This window comes from Vespula pensylvanica, chromosome 4, assembly GCF_014466175.1.
Source record: "Vespula pensylvanica isolate Volc-1 chromosome 4, ASM1446617v1, whole genome shotgun sequence".
NCBI lineage: Eukaryota > Metazoa > Arthropoda > Insecta > Hymenoptera > Vespidae > Vespula > Vespula pensylvanica.
In genome coordinates this window covers 5,594,459-5,613,797 of record NC_057688.1, presented here as the reverse complement: position 1 = coordinate 5,613,797, position 19,339 = coordinate 5,594,459, and the positions used below count along the sequence as shown (strand labels likewise).

At 28.7% G+C, this 19,339-nt stretch overlaps 5 protein-coding genes across 14 annotated transcripts; 1 reads left to right on the top strand and 4 right to left on the bottom strand.

The window, feature by feature from the left end:
- Positions 1–1,362: 1,362 nt before the first annotated feature.
- LOC122628322 (mitochondrial import receptor subunit TOM40 homolog 1-like) lies at positions 1,363–3,771 on the bottom strand. The gene is made up of 7 exons (XM_043810510.1): positions 3,424–3,771; positions 3,133–3,363; positions 2,754–2,868; positions 2,439–2,692; positions 2,198–2,359; positions 1,955–2,104; positions 1,363–1,875 (listed from the first exon to the last, which is right to left on the bottom strand). The coding sequence occupies exons 2-7, from the start codon at positions 3,302–3,304 to the stop codon at positions 1,736–1,738; spliced, it is 993 nt and encodes a 330-aa protein (XP_043666445.1). The 5' UTR covers positions 3,305–3,363; positions 3,424–3,771; the 3' UTR covers positions 1,363–1,735.
- A 141-nt stretch (positions 3,772–3,912) lies between these two features.
- Positions 3,913–4,830, bottom strand: LOC122628324 (39S ribosomal protein L14, mitochondrial). Of its 5 annotated transcripts, none has more exons than XM_043810520.1 (3): positions 4,778–4,830; positions 4,324–4,529; positions 3,913–4,247 (listed from the first exon to the last, which is right to left on the bottom strand). In XM_043810520.1, exons 2-3 carry the CDS (start codon positions 4,511–4,513, stop codon positions 3,994–3,996), a joined length of 444 nt encoding a protein of 147 aa, XP_043666455.1. In that variant the 5' UTR covers positions 4,514–4,529; positions 4,778–4,830; the 3' UTR covers positions 3,913–3,993. The 5 variants fall into 5 exon arrangements, with proteins under 5 accessions (XP_043666455.1, XP_043666451.1, XP_043666454.1 ...); XM_043810516.1 differs by having other exon boundaries at positions 4,324–4,580; positions 4,665–4,784; XM_043810519.1 differs by having other exon boundaries at positions 4,665–4,784.
- A 270-nt stretch (positions 4,831–5,100) lies between these two features.
- LOC122628321 lies at positions 5,101–6,756 on the bottom strand. The gene is made up of 3 exons (XM_043810509.1): positions 6,519–6,756; positions 6,044–6,444; positions 5,101–5,968 (listed from the first exon to the last, which is right to left on the bottom strand). Exons 1-3 carry the CDS (start codon positions 6,579–6,581, stop codon positions 5,161–5,163), a joined length of 1,272 nt encoding a protein of 423 aa, XP_043666444.1. The 5' UTR covers positions 6,582–6,756; the 3' UTR covers positions 5,101–5,160.
- Positions 6,757–7,556: 800 nt separating this feature from the next.
- On the bottom strand, positions 7,557–14,894 carry LOC122628323 (microtubule-associated protein RP/EB family member 1). Of its 4 annotated transcripts, none has more exons than XM_043810511.1 (8): positions 14,660–14,874; positions 14,465–14,572; positions 13,766–14,042; positions 11,845–12,076; positions 11,380–11,433; positions 10,763–10,851; positions 10,517–10,672; positions 7,557–9,762 (listed from the first exon to the last, which is right to left on the bottom strand). In XM_043810511.1, the coding sequence occupies exons 3-8, from the start codon at positions 14,030–14,032 to the stop codon at positions 9,694–9,696; spliced, it is 867 nt and encodes a 288-aa protein (XP_043666446.1). In that variant the 5' UTR covers positions 14,033–14,042; positions 14,465–14,572; positions 14,660–14,874; the 3' UTR covers positions 7,557–9,693. The 4 variants fall into 4 exon arrangements, with proteins under 4 accessions (XP_043666446.1, XP_043666447.1, XP_043666448.1 ...); XM_043810512.1 differs by having other exon boundaries at positions 14,673–14,874; XM_043810514.1 differs by having other exon boundaries at positions 9,686–10,296; positions 14,465–14,894.
- Positions 14,895–15,470: 576 nt separating this feature from the next.
- LOC122628310 (glutamate receptor ionotropic, delta-2) lies at positions 15,471–19,115 on the top strand. 3 transcript variants are annotated; one of them, XM_043810484.1, is made up of 9 exons: positions 15,471–15,601; positions 16,174–16,241; positions 16,400–16,576; positions 16,672–16,898; positions 17,118–17,227; positions 17,451–17,644; positions 17,756–17,861; positions 17,948–18,137; positions 18,527–19,115. In XM_043810484.1, the coding sequence occupies exons 1-9, from the start codon at positions 15,547–15,549 to the stop codon at positions 19,062–19,064; spliced, it is 1,665 nt and encodes a 554-aa protein (XP_043666419.1). In that variant the 5' UTR covers positions 15,471–15,546; the 3' UTR covers positions 19,065–19,115. The 3 variants fall into 3 exon arrangements, with proteins under 3 accessions (XP_043666419.1, XP_043666418.1, XP_043666420.1); XM_043810483.1 differs by having other exon boundaries at positions 15,500–15,965; XM_043810485.1 differs by lacking the exon at positions 16,174–16,241 and having other exon boundaries at positions 15,501–15,965.
- The last annotated feature ends 224 nt before the right edge of the window (positions 19,116–19,339 follow it).

Sequence of the window (19,339 nt, the reverse complement as noted above, 5' to 3'; positions counted from 1 at the left end):
TTTCTTTTTTGCTACAAAGTTCAAGGGACGTTGGTAAACGAAACTTTTTTTCCCATAAAAAATATTGAAAACAGTGTTTACGCCAAATGTATTTTTTGAACGATTTTGATAAATAAGATCTTATTTTAAAGTTGAAGATTCAAACGAGGAAATGACTTTTTCAAATTTTTGATAACCAAGAATGATAAGCAGTCAAACGAAAAAACTCCATAAAATATTTAAGTCGGTATTATAGGACAAAATATATACAAATTATAATGAATGAAATAGTATATATATATATATATATATATATATATATATATCGTGTCAAATTATGAATTAAAAAAATGTACAATACATCGTCGAGTATCAAACAAAACGTAAAATAATATATACGCTTCTTTTTTCATTACTAATATAAGTGTCTTGCTAATCCATTGGCAAAAATCAAGCATGTACTAAGTTATAATATTATTTCATTCATGAAAATCGCGGTATTATTAATGCGAGTTATAAAATTGTTTAACATGATGCATATTTTCAATGATCACGTTACAACTACTCACATAATTATATATATACAATGAATTTATTCATCATCGTTAATATTCTTCTATTTGTTCATTCTTTCACTTTTCTATTACCTTACTAATAAAATTGTAGGAAACATATAAATATGTAAAACCAAAAGAATTAACTACATTTTTTATTTAACAATAATTCGCAAGTTTACTCTCTTACGTAACTTGTCGACAATATACACAATCTCATTATTAACTTCTATTTATTTAACTCTGCAAAAACTGAGTAAAATAAATCTTTATAAATCTTTGTAAAAAATAATGCAACAACAAAAAATACCAAAATACTTATGACATTTCATGTTGTATTTTATTTACCTTTTTGTTCCGTCTTTAACGATTTCTTTTACGGTATCGATAAAATTTTACTTGGATAAGTTGATCGTTATAAAACTTAAAAAGAATTTATGAATATGCACATATGAAGAACTTAGCAATTTTGCTAACATGGTAAGAAATGTAAAATATTACATATTCTTATATTGCAACAATGCATTTATCTATGATTTATACTCATAACTCATTGATATTTTATGTAATAATAAATAAATTCTATATATATATAATATCTGTTGTTTCTTTAAAGTAAAGTATTATTTACTAAAAAACATCTTTTCAATAACTTTGTAACCTAAGAAGATTCTTGTTACGTAATATTTAAACATTAAAAAAATCTATACAATATGTTTTGTATGTCTTGTCAACATTATATTTGTAATCACTATACTTTCATATTAATGAATTATAACTTGATTGAAAAAGCTCAATTTGGGATATAGATAATGATTCTCCAAAAATCTTTCGATATCAGCACACAGATATTTATGTACATTTTCGTTTTTACAAATCCACAAATGTAGTGAATGTTTGTTTTTACTTGAAATTGTAACAAAAATGCTATAAATGCAGTGATAGAAGTAGTAATTTGATGTGTTGTGACTTTGGAATATTTTATAATTCACTGACCTTACAGTGTATTAAGTGAATGTTTAATTATATACTCGAATATACCTTTACTAGAAATGTATAATAAATGATGGATGAGAGACTGAGAAAAGAGACTAACTTTGCATCATAAATGCTAGTTACATTGTTATCTTTAATAACACGGCAGTAAAGCACTGCTTTTCCATCCGTATGATAAAAATCAATTACGTAAACTAGCGTAACTCTTAGCCAATAATAAGGCCACAACCAAGTCTAAATTGTTGTTTGCTATGATTGAGCATGCCACTAAGTGCAAAAGAAAATGGCAATGGTTGTAATTTCTTTTCTAAAACTGCTCCCACCGTCCAAGTCGTATCAACACTTCCTGCAATATTTTCAAAAATGAATGTAAGTATAAAATTATTATTTTTTTAGTAGAGATTGATCTAGAGAATGTATCGTACCTCTGAACAATAAATCTGCTTTAGGTAAATCAACTTGATAAGCAATGGTACCTGTGGACTCTTGTAATCGTGCATTAATTTCCAATTCTACACCTACTTGCAAATTCTGACTAGCTTTCTGATGAAAACAAACGTGACAACCCGCCAGACCTGATAAAAAAAAAAAAAAAAAAGAAAGAAAGAAAGAAACTTTAAATTATGAAGAAAATAATCAAATATTAACATTACTGATGATATATTAACCTAAACTACAACTAATTGTAGACTCTCCATTTGTATATCTGCCAGCGGCTGATACAACAACAATTTGTCCTCCAGGTAATCCTGGTCCACGTTGATATGCAAGTTCACCTCCCAGAGCAATAGATGGAGTTATGCTCTGAAGATAGTGCATAACTAAAACACCTGAAAAATCGTGTCATTAATATTACTCGCTGTTAAAATACAAATCAATTAAGATTACTATCATATGCAATATACTTACCAGACCCATTAAGTATATCCGGATTACCTAATGTAAGAGAAGCTGTGTAAGCATCACCACGATAATCATTTGTCATTTGTACTGCAGTAAATTTATTTCTTTGTACTTGAACAGCTACCTTTGCCCTTAATCTCTGTCCTAATTGATGAATTATATTAGCATTTAGATTTCCAATAGGATCAATATCACCAAATAAAACAGGATAAGCTTCTGTAGGACATATTTGCTTAGTACCCACATAAGTTGCACCAAATCTGGAACAAGATAGGTTCGCACAATCGTTGTCATTCAAATGAATACTTCCAATTGACGTACCTGTATCCAGACGGTGTAACAGAACTCATATTAATCGTATGTGAAATCTGAAAGTGATTACTAAGGCCTTTATTCAACATCAACTTAGCTCCTTCAAAATTAACAGGGAGTACATCTGTAAAAAGTTCAATGGATTTAAAAAAAAAAAAAGGAATTAATGTAACAGACCATAGATATATATTTTCCGTTACAAAATTAAAGCACGAATAACAACAAATGGAAAAATATTGTTAATGAAAAGAACGGCTAGTTTTTCAATACTTAAACACGGCAAAATAAAGAAAGAATTAAATTTTATGTCATAAAAATTTGAAAACCGGTGGAAGTATATATTTCTGAGATATCAACGTTCCGTAATAACATGTAATTTAAAAAATACCTTTGCATTTCTTATGAAGGTCCTCGATCGTGCCAGGATTTTCAAGTTGTTCCGATGTCTGAGCAGTCGTGACCCCGGTCGTGGGATCTGTTTTTTCGAGCTGAGGAAGTGTAGGAGCCGATGTTGGAGGCGGAGGTGGTGGAGGAGCAGAAGTAGCCGACACGTTTCCCATTTTTTCGAATTTCCTTACCTTATTCCAACAAGTTTCTCACACTTTCCTCGACCTACAATCTATATCAATAATGTTATCGAGGATATTAGGTCTTGCTAATGCTTCTACCGTTTACTTACACGAAAGCAATCAATCTACTCTGGCGGTTATAAAAGTCGGCGTGTTTCACCGTAAGTCGCCATTTGTAAAGGAGAGCAACCACTGCCACTTAGACTATGAGTTTCCTCTTTTCCTCGTAGCGTTTTACACTATGTTCATAGATCAAGCGTTTTATGCCTATATTCATACTTATTGTTTTCTTTTTAAAATTTCTTTCTATATAATATGGATAAATTCAATATTTTCGAGATAATCACTGGACGATCGCATTATTTATAATTTTATTAAAATAATTATTAGTCGATTTTTAAAATCACTAGGAAATATCATGCTTTACATTTTTATCCAATAGAAATGCTAATAATCTAGGGAAACAATAAGGTTAAATGAAACATTTCTATTGGCTTGAAAGTTAGTCGCCATATTTCATAATCGATCATCACGAAGTGTATCGATTTGAATATATTTCTACTACTTATATATAATAGAAAATAAACATGAAATAAGTATTAACAGCTCGCATACATTATATTTATTATATGTTATTTTATGTAAACTCTCCAAAGAAAAATATATCTACTCAGCACGTTTTATACAAATCTTGGGGCAATAGCGAGCAGCTTTGTATAATCTGCTCCTTTGCTATGAGTTTTCTCTTTCAATATTGTTCTTAATATGTAGGGTATTGGTACATGTATTCGTGTCCCTAAAGGTGTCCCACTGTCATCTATGAGAACTATATTATTGGAATCAAATTTAGGTACTTTTGGATTTTGATTTTGCTTTAAACCAACTAATATACCTTTCTTCTTTTCACCTTTTATAGCAACTAATACCTTGTCACCTTTATCAAGATAAAATATTATCTTACTATACAATTAAATATATAATTACTATAAAATATTATTTTTCTTGCTTACCAATATACCCAACTCCTACTTTATTATAAACATGAATACAACGTGGTGGTCTTCCTTCTAACATAGCTTGTTTTCCTATCTCGCTATTATCAACAACTCTTAATCGAGTTAATTTAATAATTTGATTGGAAATAGTAGAAGTGCTAATGCTTCTTGAAGCAATACTCAATGCAGCAGTGTGAAGTAACATAATGATTCAAAGATACCTTGATAGTAAAAGTAGATTCTTATATGCTGTATAGCTGCAATAACTCAAACTTATACAAAATTAAATTACAAATACTAAGACTATATTAAAATAACCTAAATTTTATAATCAATAATTACATGAAAACATATACCTCTTTATACAAGTAAAATATTTGCACGAGATTATTAAATCAATACAATTATATTTAAATTCTTAAAATATCTAATACGTTGATTTGGAAGAACTAATATAATCTCATTTTACCTTGATCAGTAATGCGAATAGGAGCAGATACAACGGGAGCTTAAGTGCTGCCACCTAACATTAAAATCAGATACCAAAAATAACATTCTTTCAAAGCTTAAAAAAAAATAATCGTTCAAAAAAAAATAATTTTTACTTAAATGTTAATCACTTATCATTGAATTTTACAAAAATTTTCTGAAAAATAAAATCATTAAAAAATATTCACATTTATCTGTTTTGATCATAAATAATTATTGTAAATGACTAAAACTTGTTTGATACTGGTAACCATTACGATGATGAAATCGTTGGTTACCATCATCGTAATATATAACCATTGATGCTGATAAGAATTACTTTTTAATTTAATTTCATTAATATTTTATTGCACATATTCTATTTCATAAGCAGCATGTAGTATATGTTAGATATCCTCCGACATCAGGCATAAAGTTCGAACAGGGGAAAAAGGGATTACAAGCAGGAGAACAAACTTGAATACAAGGTATAGTAAATAATGGAGAGCAAATCTTTCTTGCATCTTTTATACCAAAAGCTGCAGCAGGAGGACCTAATCCTCGACTTTTACGTTCCTTCATTGCCTCCATTAAAAGACGAATTCTTTCTTCATAAATATTATCTATGTTAGCAAGGATTTGAGCATCAGCACCCATATCCTTCTTTTTACTTTTCTTCTTCTTATTAGAGTCTTCTTTTCCGATACCTTTCAATGCAGCTTCAGCAGCACGAGCTTCAGCAGCACGAGCTTCTTCAGAAGCACGAATAGCTTCATTAGCACGTGCTATTTCAGCGGCACGAGCAGCTTTAGCGGCACGAGCAGCTTCAGCGGCACGAGCTTCTTCAGCAGCACGAGTAGCTTCAGCATGTGCTATCATTTGGGCTAATATTTCTTTCTCTATCTTATCCTTTGCGCAGTAACACTTTAACTTCTTTAGAATCGCCGGTGTTATATAGGATTGACTACCCCAACAACCAGTCTTAAGATTCTCTGATGTTAACTCGCGTAATTGGTAAGGAAGTCCTTCAATGTTATCCTTACGACAATGAAACGCCGTCTTTATACCTCTACTGTTCTCAAATTCAGTGACAACGCAATTACCAAGATAAGTGATACGTATATATATTTTTATTGTTGCTTCAGTATTCTTTAAGTCGTCGTTCATTAACGTATACGTTCCTACCAATGATCTATAATTTTAATCATTGTCAAATTATTTCATTGTAATAAACGTTTGAATAAAATACATCGTAATTCAGTTATACCTCGAAATAGGCTCGTTTTCATGAGAATTGCACAAATATAGACCAAGTTCTTTACGTTCTTTTAATTCCTTGATAATGGCATTAATCAAATGATCGACTCTCAATAATACGAATCCTACGTTCTCGCAAGAGTCGAGCTCGAAATAATCGCATATCTCTTTAAATACGTAGATTTGAATATCAATCGCATTCATAGGTTTTTCGAAACATGATTCGGGTAAGGGAAAGACTACCGAACGTCCACCATAAAATCGTTCGTTTTCGTAATTCGAACCACGGTAAGGACAATAATCGCGCCGATTTGGTAAAAGCTCGGTCCAATCCTCATCCAAAAAACGAAACATTACCGTAACCTTTTTCAAAATTGCCTTGTCAAAGATAGAATTCCATGGTACGTACAGCTATGACAAACAAAAAGTTAATATCATATGAAATTCTGGCGGGAAGAACTATCGAATTACTTTTTCGATCTTACGTTCTCAACTGCAAATTCTAACATCATGATGCTTTGATCGTGTGCTACGATCAATGAAGACATCGCGTTCTGAATTTATACCTTTGTCAATTTTAAGATTACATCACACTTGATTTAATTTAATTATGTTACCGAAAAGATTGTTCTTTTTTTATTTTTATTAATAATTTTTAAAAAGCCATTTCTTCTTTGTAAGAATTCAGTATTGCTGTCTGTAGCAATGTCGTTGAATTAGTTTGAAGATCGATGGCGTTACAATCGTCTATCGATACTTATCGAATCGTGAACAATCGATCGTCGTTCTACCGCGATATTTAAATAGCACATTTTTACTTACATCTTTCACATATCCATACGAGGTTCACAAAAATTGTGTGACTTATTCGTTTATTTCTTACGAGTCATTTATTTCTTAATGTATCGTCTACATAATGTGAAGATCGATTCGTTTAATCTCCTTAAATTATGCGTATCTATTATTAGTAATAAAAAGTAAAAGATAACAAATCAGTCATTGAAAATGATTCTCTTAAATCAAGGAAGATAAGGATAATCTCGTTAAACGGACTAGAATCCTAGAAACTTGAACAATCCTCGCAAAAAAAAATATATATATCTTAAATTTGAGAACTTAGAAATTATGAAATTAATAAGAATTGATAAATACCTCGCGGTATACAGTCGTGTTATTAATTATCACGTAAATTTAACATTATTCTAAATGTTCTATTAAAAATATTTTTCACACGTTCGTATTATATAATAAAGATCTTTCTTTCTCTTTTTTTTTTCCTTTTTTCTTCAAATGAAACGTACAAAGTCATAAGTGCAATCCTAATTAATTATATTTGTTGATATTTTTAACGTGCAAAGATAGATATGTACTTCCTATATTTAAAATGATAGTATCGATACATCATCGAGCTTCGTATATTGTAAAGCAACTTTTTCTTTATCAATAGCAATACGATAAAGCACAATTTTTTCTTTTTTTTTTTTTTTTTGTTCTTTTTTTTCAATAGAAAAATTGCAAACAAATTACGTGTAACAGCGCCCATGTTGATTTTATTTAACGTTTATTACATCATCGTTGAATGCAATTTCGAAGCACAACCGTGTTATCTAACGTTGTACACCCATATACATATACGAACGAATAAGGCGCAAGCCGAGAAAAACTATATATCTTTTATCAATAAAAAATAATTATATAGAGCAAGTCGTACGTATAGAGTAAATTCTTAATTATAATTCGACGATATCGGCGAGACATTTCTTTTGTTTCCTTTTTTTTTTTTTTTTTTTTGTAAGATTATCGTTTGAAAATCATTGGTGTTTAAAATGTTTTACGAGGAATCTCTTCTCCTTTTCTCTCAATCCTTTAAAGATTGAATTTTAAATTTGCAAGAACACACGTACACGATACATACCATCATACACGCGTTTAAGTAATCTTCCATGCTTAAAATCCTTTCACACACATTTTTATATCTTCCACTTCTTAATATCTCTTGCCATACAATTTCACAAATTTCTCCTTACGAAAGAACACTGTATCGTGTTAATTTTTTTTTTGTCTTTTTTCTTTTTATATAGTTATTTCATAGCATTCAAAAAAATGATGCATTCATTGTAACATTCAGAACTGTTTCGCGCGCAATAAAAATTCGATGAGATTTCATTTAGCATTGATAATGGAAAATTCACTTTTTCGAGCATGCTTCGCTCCAACAAGATATGATATACGTTAATTCGAACATAGATGAGTTATCCAAACCCATATCTCTCACGATCGATTAGTATTGATAGACGAAGATTTGACACCAGAAGCGTTTAGCGAATTTTTCTATTATTATTATTATTATTATTATTATTATTAGTGTTATTATTATTATTATTGTTATTATCATTATCATCAAGACGAATATAGTATATTGTCCAACGTGAGATCGTGTAACACATGTTTGTCCTATTAATCTGACTTAGAGAATCGAAAAAAAAATCATCTAAGAGGACAGTTCAAGTATTTTCAGAACGTACGATATCAAATATTATTAATAAAAGTATATAATAAAGAGTTATAAAATAAATTTAAAAATATGTAGAAACTTTTACGTAATTATAGAGAATATGATAACGAAGGTTTAAAAAACTTGCGACTAATTCTACATTTTCGTTTCTTTTGTTTGAAATTCGTTTTCTTTCATCTAACTTTTTAACTATGCATATTGTGCCATCGCATCGTTAATGACGAAAGAATCACGAGGATATATATTTTTTTTTTTTTCTTTTTAGTCTTGTACCACAAATACTAAAACTTTCTTACATACATTCCAATTATATTACAAAAATTAAAATCAACATCGGTATAATTGGCGTAGAGCACTATCTCACATCAAAGAATGGACTGCAATCTTCATTTGAATTGCACACGAAGGGATGCCTCGAGTGACATTATTAACATGATATTCTAAAAATATAGACATTTCATAAAACAAAATATTAAAAAATAGAAGCTTCGACGCTTATCGACACAGGTATAGTGCAACTATAAACAAAAACGTTCTTTGCACTTTAGGAAAAAAAATGAACGATTGACATGCTCGTTGCATAAAAATTCAGGCTACTTTGTAAAATATTAATATTCGGAAATTTCTTTTGATTCTATATAAAATATGATTAATATGGTAAATCCAAAAATGGCAACCGTTACATAATGAAGAATACTTACTATATATCATATAATTTACTACTGACTATTTTTTTCCTTCTTAATCACCACTTCCCATAATTTTTTATAAACATGATTAATGTTGTTATAGAGGAAACAACAATTAGTAATAAGTTATATAACAATATAATAAGTCTTTTATATGTGTTACTAGTGGTTAAGGAGGAAAAAAATACTGCAAGTATATAAGAAAGAAAAAGAAAAAACATGAAAAGTACAAGTACTCGAGTGCACTATAGAAGTGTCGGGGCCTAATCTCGTGCGAATCCTTATGAGTTTCGTGAACATTAGCAACAAAACTTACGCACAAATGATTGAACAACTATACAGAGTGACTTATTATTAATTATGCAAGGAGTACTGGTACTGGCTCGCAGATATAATAAACAGGAGATGCACTTGGATGATTTACTGTGTCCTTGTTTTTATGATAGTAAAAAAATGTTAATACTCTTCCTCGTCGTCAGGGGCCAACCCATCTCCCTCTAATTCTTCCGGCGGTGCAAATCCATCCTAGAAAAAAATTAAACAACTTCTAAATACAGAATTAATGATTCACTCTTTGTTATAAACATATACAGTAATCTGTTAAATTGTCTTTTCTATTACTACCATATAGGATAGGATATAGTTATTTAATTTGTTTGAAATGAGAATACTAAAAACATAAATCACTTGATCAATTTGAAAACTAATTGCTATTTTCAAAAGTAAGGTATATAGATAACATTATCCAATAATATATAGCTTTTAGTGAAACAATTAAACAATTCCTACAATACATTTTATTTAGTATCCCTTTTTTAATTGAATATTAAAATACTCATTCCAATACAATCAATACAATGAATTTTAATTACAATCACAGAGTCTCAACAAAACAAAAGAACATGGACTGAATAGGACCTAGAAATTTTTGACATTACCTTCATTAAGAAAATCTATAATTTTACAATATTGTCTTCATTAAGAGAATGAGCTTCTATTAAAAATAAATAAAAAATGTTACTATGTCTGTTTGCTTTCTCCTTCATCATTTTCATAACCCTGAAATAATTTTAGTAGAAAAACAAATCTTTATATAAAATTAATTTATAAAAGTAATTTTCGTCACAGTTATGTTTGAAATTCCATCATAATCATAGATTTTACATAAACAGGTAAATTAATAATTTGATTATTATCATTTCGTGGAATTTAATATTTTTATATATAATTCTTTTTTTTTTAATATTGGATAAATGTAAAAATTAAAATCTCAACTTACCTCTGTTGCATAAAGAACGTCTAATATTTTTTGTATAATAGGAGGTGGATCACCATTCTCACAATCTTGACATATTACTTCTATGTCACGTAATTTTCCAAAGTAGAAATCTCTTTCTTTTTCTAAACCATCGATCGACATTTTAAGCTCCACAACCTATGAATAAAAAATATTATAAAATAATTTTTTTTCTACATTACAAAGTAAAGAATAAAAGTTAATAAAAATGTTAATAAATTTCCGAACCTGTGCACTGAGCTCTTCAACTTTTTCGGAATCTCCACGATTTGCTACTCCGGTCTTTTGTTGAGGGCGGAATGGTTGAGCTTTATTCACTAAATTAAAAAATTTTTAAGATTAACAATTATTTATTAAAAAAATTTTTTATATAGTTTATTAAACTAACACAATATACACACTAAAATTAATTATTAAGAAAATATATTAATTGTGAAATATTAATTAAAATTACAAACATTAGTTGTTTACCATATACACACATGCACATGCAAGAAATATAGCCATACAATAAACATAGCAATACATGCATTAATATACATAATAAACACAATTAGTTATATACAAAAATTCCAATACAATTTTTTCATTGATTCAATTAGAAAAGCTAAAAACTTTTATGAGTCTTCATGTCCTTTAAAAATTGTGAGAAATGCATCTTTTTTTGTTAAAATATTTTGGATTAAACTTTAAACAATTTTCATTAATTATTAATTCTACACAATACTGTTCTTTACCTTGTACTAAAAATTTTGTTAAAGAATATTAAAGGCACTAAACTATTTCCTTAGTATTTACTAAATACCATTGCAAAAATAAATAAAAATAATAAAAAAAATAATTACTAGGTTTATTCAAAGGCTTCATAATAGGTGCCTGTACAGACTGAGTTCCATCACCTATGGGGAAATTTAAATTTGCATTATAAGACATAATAGACCAGCATCACATCATGTAAGTAAAACTAAAATATTTAATGTTGTATGTTCATAAATTAAAAATTATCTTTAGATGAAATTACTGAAATAAATATATCAATAAAATAAATCATCTGAATTATAATATATATCTTAACTAAAATATGTTTCTGAAAAACAAAATTGCTTTGAATTTAAATTTAACATAAGTATTAGAAAAAATTAAATATAACATAAGTATTAGAAATTTGTACTAAATTAATAAACAAATATTAATGATAACTCTAACCTTTTCTTAATTATCATGTTTGCTATTATTTAATAATGCTTGTATTATATGTAGTTATTAAATTTAAAAATTTGTCTTTATAATGAAAAATTTTTATATTATACCAGTACGAGTGGTAATTTTAGCTGAGTTTACATCACGTGGTGTAGGACGTTTCACATTTGAGCCACGTGGTGCACTATTCCCACCACTACCCATAGCTTCACCTCCTCGCATAGCAAGTGCATCATAGGGTTCTGCTCCTGAGTAATTTGCATGAAAAAACTTCTTGAACCATTGTAAAAATTCAAAGTTGTCTTGGAACCTGCCTTTCACCAGCTTGTCAATTGGTACTATCTGCAAATAATTGGTAGAAGACAAATGGAACAAAATAAAAAATAACAAAAAATGTATTCTATAGAATTAAAAGTGCCATAGTAATATAATGTTATTCTTTCTATTATTTCAATAGACTTTGAAAAATTATATTTAATTAAATTCTGTAATGATTATTTGAAAATCTTCATAAATAATATATAAAATAATTTATAAATAGTAAATAAAATTTATACATTTAAAATATTTATATTTGCATGTTAATTATTTTAGATAAACCTACTTAATTGTAATTATTTACATATACTGAGAAAAGTAATATTTAAATGTTCCTCAGCTCCAATTTGATAAATCTTGGCACCATTCTTTTATTATAAGTAAAAATAATATTTCTTTTCTAATGAAAATGTGTATTTCATATTATTTAATACTTTGTATCACATACTATATTCTTTATAGAGTAAATGATGTGTATTATTTTGGTCTTTTGATGTCTCCTAATACAAATAGTTGCCCCCTACTTAGAAGTATTTATAGACTGTTAAAAATAACAGCCTTGAAATCCTTCTGGTACCATCATACAATTACAATTTAATGTAATTTACATTTAATAATAGTAATTTTTCTAACATAACATTTGTTTAAGGCATGCAAGGTTTACCTTTTTATAAACAATATTTCATATAATGAATTGGAAGTATTAAAATATAGAACCAGGTGCCATAGTGAATAGTACATTTTAACAGGCATTGTTGTGCATTTGTTTATGGAATTATAAACGACCAAATATCTATAAGCAAAGCAGAAATTCTACCCCTATATATACTATAGCAGCATAATTTACATAGTAAATTTTGAGCTAACTTTAAAAGCAGCATGATAAATGAATTTTGCATATTTTTATATTTTGTATATTTATGCTTTGCATTCTACCTAAATATCTGAGATGTGTATACAATTCTAATAAAGTGACAATTTGCAGTAAGTTAGTGATCGTGCAATGATCTATATAAAAGGCAACATTGTGATGAAACTATTAATATACCCTGCTGTTGCCTTGAAGATATATTACGCTGTTGGGTATGTTTTTGTTGCATTTGTGGTTGCTTCGACTGAGGAGGTAGAGGTACCAATTGGGGATTTGATAAATTATGAGTTCCATCGACACCAGAACCTAGCGGTATACAACCACGAGCTTCATAGGCATCGTACTCACGACCATCATAATTTGCATCAAAGAATTTCTTGAACCATTGAAGAAATTCAAAATTATCTTGAAAGCGTCCCTTTATCAGCTTGTCCACTGGTATAACCTGAACCATCCCCATCATAATTTTATTGAATTTCTAAGCAAGCTAAATCATCATACGATGAAAATATTTATTCAGGGGTTGATTTTTTACTTTACAAAATACAAGTATTATGTATACTTCCTCTTTCTTATTCTATAAATAACTTTTAGCGTTCTTCGTATACATTCCATTAACTAAATGATCATGTCTTTGGTCAATGATAAGATTAATCCTATGCCCTTAAAAGTCTTAAAAAATAATTTCTTGTGATTATTTCTTTGTATAAACCTTCTTGTTCTAAGAATACTATTCTTTTAGTTATAATTGTTACATATAAATCTTAATTGTCCTATTGTTTTCTTATTTGATATACCTAATTTATCCGTAGAAAAAGATAAAAGACAGATTGATAACTCACCTTATCAACGCTCATTTTTTTGAAACCACCTTGAAGAATTTTGAAATTCTGTATATATTCATGTTCAAGATTAGTTCTGAACTTTACCCTCTTCAAAGGTACACTTCCAGGAAAGAGCATATCCATGAATTGACAGTAAACAGCTCCTGTACATAATTCTTCAATCTTGGTAAACGATGATTGCAGGCAATCGTTAACCCATGCCAACATGTCATGACGACTTAGATTATCGGTGGTCACATTTGTTGCATACACATTAACAGCCATTTTGTTATCTCTGTAGACACATACCAATAATAAAATACAATAACAGTATGATATACCAAGCTTATACACATACATAAAATAGAACATTAATCATATTGAATATGTGAAAGTAGGTCACATGTGCATACAAATTAATAATATCTACGTATATTCTTTGCAGATATTTCCTTTCAACAAAGTAGAAAAGAAAGAAAAAAGAAAAATTTATTAGGCTTGTGCTAAAAAAAAAAAAAAAAAAAAAAAAAAATTTAGATAACGACATTCCAGTCCTATAAAACACTTGCGGTCGACATATTTCTTATCAACGTGCTACGGATGTCAAGCAGCAAATTTCCTTTTCGAAATACATCACTTTGCCGCTTATTCGACACAGAATACATTCAAGCATAAAAAATCTTTGTAAAATCTAATTAACACGATGGAATAACTTACCGCGATAGTAACACGTTAATACCAGCCGGGAGTGGTTCGCGCACTTAGACGACAAATGTGCACTAGATCGTTCAAACGGAAACACAACGGATTCTTCTAACGGTTTCTCTAGAAAGAACCATCCAATGAATTATCCTTATTGAAATAAATTTAGGACTTGGGGCTTATAAAAAGAAGAAAAGGTGTTCCTTGTACATTTTGATCGTACTCAAATGGATATTCGATAATCTTATACCAGAAGTTGTAGAAAACCTCATGAAACATACGCCAACAAAAATTTGTAGTTTCTGTCAAAAAAATAAAAAAACGAACAAAGGAGAACGTCGGTACTTCTCATCCAATCAAATCCTTGCTTTTACTCGTAACCGTCGTCAAGCACGTTCAAAAAGTAAATCTTGAGGCGCTCCCTTAAAGAGTCTTCTCATGAAACTAATTTTTATAACACGAACTACGTTCAAAACTTGAAATCATTCTTTCAAATTGTTTATCAAATATGTTGTAAAAATATTTTACTAGTCACGAAGTAGCAATATTTTCACATAAACTTCTGCAGATTAAAAGTTATCATTCATTACGTATGCGCCATAACGTTGTTCTAAAAAGACGACATCTGTAGGTCAAGTATTAAACTACTACTAAATGGATATATTGCAATATGCATGCACGCTGACCTTATAATCAATTATAATATTATAAATACAATATCTTTTGCATTTTTATATAATATGCATTTATATGATAAAAAATATTTTTTTAAATTACCTACAAATTAAAGCTTTATTGTATTATTAAAACAAATAGCTTTCGGGTAAGTACTTTAAAGTACGTTAAAGTACTTTAAAGATCTACTGATTTCATTGATATATTCAAATTAAATAATCGCGGTAAGAATTTTTTATTATGAAACAAATGAATTATATAATATTTGTTCACAAAAAAACAATCTATTATTCAGCTATAATAATCATTTGTTCCTTTTTCTATATATATTCCTTTCAAAGATAGATTGTGATTAGATAAATTTTATATTTAAAAAAGTTAATGGCGATCTGAAAAAATATATAAATAAAGTATATCGAATTATGTATCATTTTTATACAAGTCAATTCTCGGTGAAATCAACATTAATGTTATCAGGTATCGTAGAAATGTCCTTGAAAAGGCTTGGTCGACAGATAATAAGGATCATCATTTTTAATACGTTTACCATTGCGTGACGTAGGACATATACTCACACTCATAAGCAAGGTGTTACTATGTCCTATGTTTAGCTCTAAACGTATGAAAAGTCATAAGGATCGATTCTCTCGAGTGCTTGGTAACATCATATCGCATTATTTCTAAACAAAAATCTATTTCGAGTCTCAAGCTTGAACAGAATACATGCGGAACAATGTAGTTTCATCAAGTGCTAAAATGACTAATTTTCATTGTTTTTTATTTATCATAATTATCCTGAATTCTTTTCCCATCGGACAATCGTCAGAAACAACGAAGCAAGGTATTTTTTTCTAAAAAAAAAATTAATAAATATATATACGTATATACATATGCATATATTAACGCTAAATAATATTTTTATAACGTCACAATATTTTTACTTTTAATGCTATCACCTACGAATTAAATCACATAATTTTTCATTCATTTTTTCGTCTGAGCCGTTAACGATGAAAGAAAAAAAAAAAAAAATGTTAATTCGCTTTTAGACAGGCTGAATTCTGAAAATAACAAAAAGATGGCAATTCCTTCGGTTTTAAAAGTTTCTTCGTGGGACGTAAGTTTTATTAACATGATATTTTCACTTGATAAAATTACATATTATAATATATTAGAATCCTATAGAATCCTCTTACAAATATATTTAACGATCGTTGCTTTTCGTTTAATGTTATATAAAAAATAATATAATCGAAATACAAATTATGCATCCAGGATATGCCGTTTTCTGGAATAATTCAAGAAAATGGTCAATGGAAAGGAACAGGATATGCATTTTATATTCTCGATCTTTTGAGCGATAAATTAAATTTCACGTACACTGTTGTACCACCGAAGGAACAAATACTCGGAAACGAGCATAAAGGAATTGTGAGCATGTTATATGAAAAGGTACAAATTCTTTTTTTTCTCATCGCGAAAAAAATAAATAAATAAAGAAATAATTAATATTATTGTCAATTACGAAATTATTTTTCTTTTATCAGAAAATAGACATGATCGCTGCGTTCGTGCCCATATTAGAAGATCTCAACAATTATTGTTTATTCAGTACAACATTGGACATGCTCGAATTAACGGCTATAATGAAAAGACCAGAAGAATCTGCAACTGGTTCTGGTCTTCTGGCACCATTCGACAATACCGTTTGGTTTTGCGTTCTTACAGCCGTTATAGTCGTAGGACCGACAATTTATTTATTTTCTTTAATTAGGTTCGTAGAGAAATACAAAATTTCAATTTTGTTAGCATCCTATTATTTCATTAGAAGCAATAATTAGCATATATATACTTGATGAATTTTTTCATGCATTCTCTATTTGTACTAAAACATTGTCGATATTATTGTCTAGTAATAAAACATTCGATCTCGAAGTATACATATACGAGAGAATAGTTTATTAAAAAATAAATGAGAATTTTTTCGACGTAGGTTGAAACTTTGGAAAGGTACGGAAGGAGAAAATTATAATTTACCATCTTGTATATGGTTCGTCTATAGTGCATTACTCAAACAAGGATCAACGATCGTCGCTCAAACAGGTATATTGCATGTATGTACATATCATTAGTATAATTCATATCGAAGGATCGTTAGCTTTGCATCATTTGTTTACATGTACCTTATTCATTCGCTCGTATGTGTATATACACACACACACACACACGCACGCACGCACATTTTATATATATATATATATATATATAGTGAGAGAGAGAGAGTTTAATATATCAGTAATATTATTACATAAAATCATTACTTCAGATTCAACAAGGATGCTCTTCGCTACCTGGTGGATTTTTATATTAATTCTGACTTCGTTTTATACCGCTAATTTGACAGCATTCCTTACGAAGCCACAATTTACTTTACCGATTAACAATATAAAAGATATAGTAAACAAAGAATATAAATGGGTCACTTTTAAAGGACGTGTGATAGAGTATCTTTTATCTCAGGTTGAACGTTCCTTAATAATATTAATATTAATTTTTTAATTGTACCATTTTCATACCAAAATACTATTTATAATAATTGTACATTTTAACGATTCGGTTCATTAATTTCAGCCTTATGCAAATGAATTAACATTGTTAAACCAAACGAAATTTCAAGGAGAATATATGAAGATATACAAAGAACCAGCAAGTTTCATTTTTGATACCGTCGAAAATAGTTCGTAAATTTGTAATTATAGAAAGAGATTAATAATGAACATTACATTAATTAAATATTTTCTTTCGATAAATGAATCTATATAGAAAAACTTTATCTCGGAGAACGTCACTATTTTCGAAAGTTATTATTCGAGGATTATATCAATAAGACTCGTCAAGGTTTGGAGCACAACAAACGTTGTACTTATGTTATCATGCCAGGAAGTATTCTTTCCAAAAATCGAGCATTCGCTTTTCCTTTGCACTCGACTATCGTAGATGCCATAAATAAAGTGTAAGGTCTATTCATTGTCAAAATTTTATAACTTTTTGTAATAGTTAACACATTGTTGACCGGATATTATATGCAAAAAATAATATATTTCATTGATCCACAATTTAATTAAAATCATTATTAAAATATTGAGAGTACAGGAAAATTACTAATATCAAAATTAAATGCATAAACCTTAAAAAAAAAAAAAAAATACTATAACAACATACATAATTTTATAGTATAATAATTACATAAGTTGCATATATATGCGTTGTACAAACATGAGTATACTCGTAACCAATCAACAATTTGTTAAGAGGATTAATTATAAATTAAATATAGTTCGCACGGATGTAATAATATCAAAGATAAAAAAAAATGTTTATAGAAATCTACTGTTCTTACAGGTTATCTTCTCTAATAGAATCCGGTTTAATCAAATATGTGAAAGAAAGGGATCTTCCATTGGCTAATATTTGTCCGGTGGATCTTCAATCGATGGAAAGGCAACTGGGAAATACTGATTTATTTTTGACTTACAAAGTTATTATAGCCGGATATATTATTGCAATGATCGTTTTCATAATAGAATTTATCATCAAGTATATTAATTCTTGTACGAAGAATAAGAAAGACGCGAAGCAATTACCAAAAGTTGCAAAACAAATTATAAAGTACAAAGAAAATTCAGAACAATCTTCTTGGAGATCACGATTACCTTTGTACGCTACTACTAATAATAATCATTGGCGGGATAATAACGTTAGTGTAAATAAGAGAAGCCCACCACCATTATATCACTATAATGCAGGAAATACCTCTTTTATGGGTAAACGACATAACATTAACGGACGTAATTATTACGTAGTTGTAGATAGAAGCGGTGGTCAGAGACTGATACCTATAAGGACGCCATCAGCTTTTTTGTTTCAATATACTGCATAATATATATATATATATATATATATATATATATATATATATATACATATGTACACGTACATAATATGTACAATTTTATAATTTTCAAAAGTTAATTACGAATGAAATTGGCTAACAATAATTTCTTTTTTCTCTTTCTTTTGTTTTTTCTCTGTTATTTTAATATCGCCTAATGTTATACAAAAGGTATAGGAATGACGTCGATATAATTCTCTTCTACGCGTTACAATATACATATATAATTAAAAGGCACATGTGTTATTTCGTAATTTCGGCTT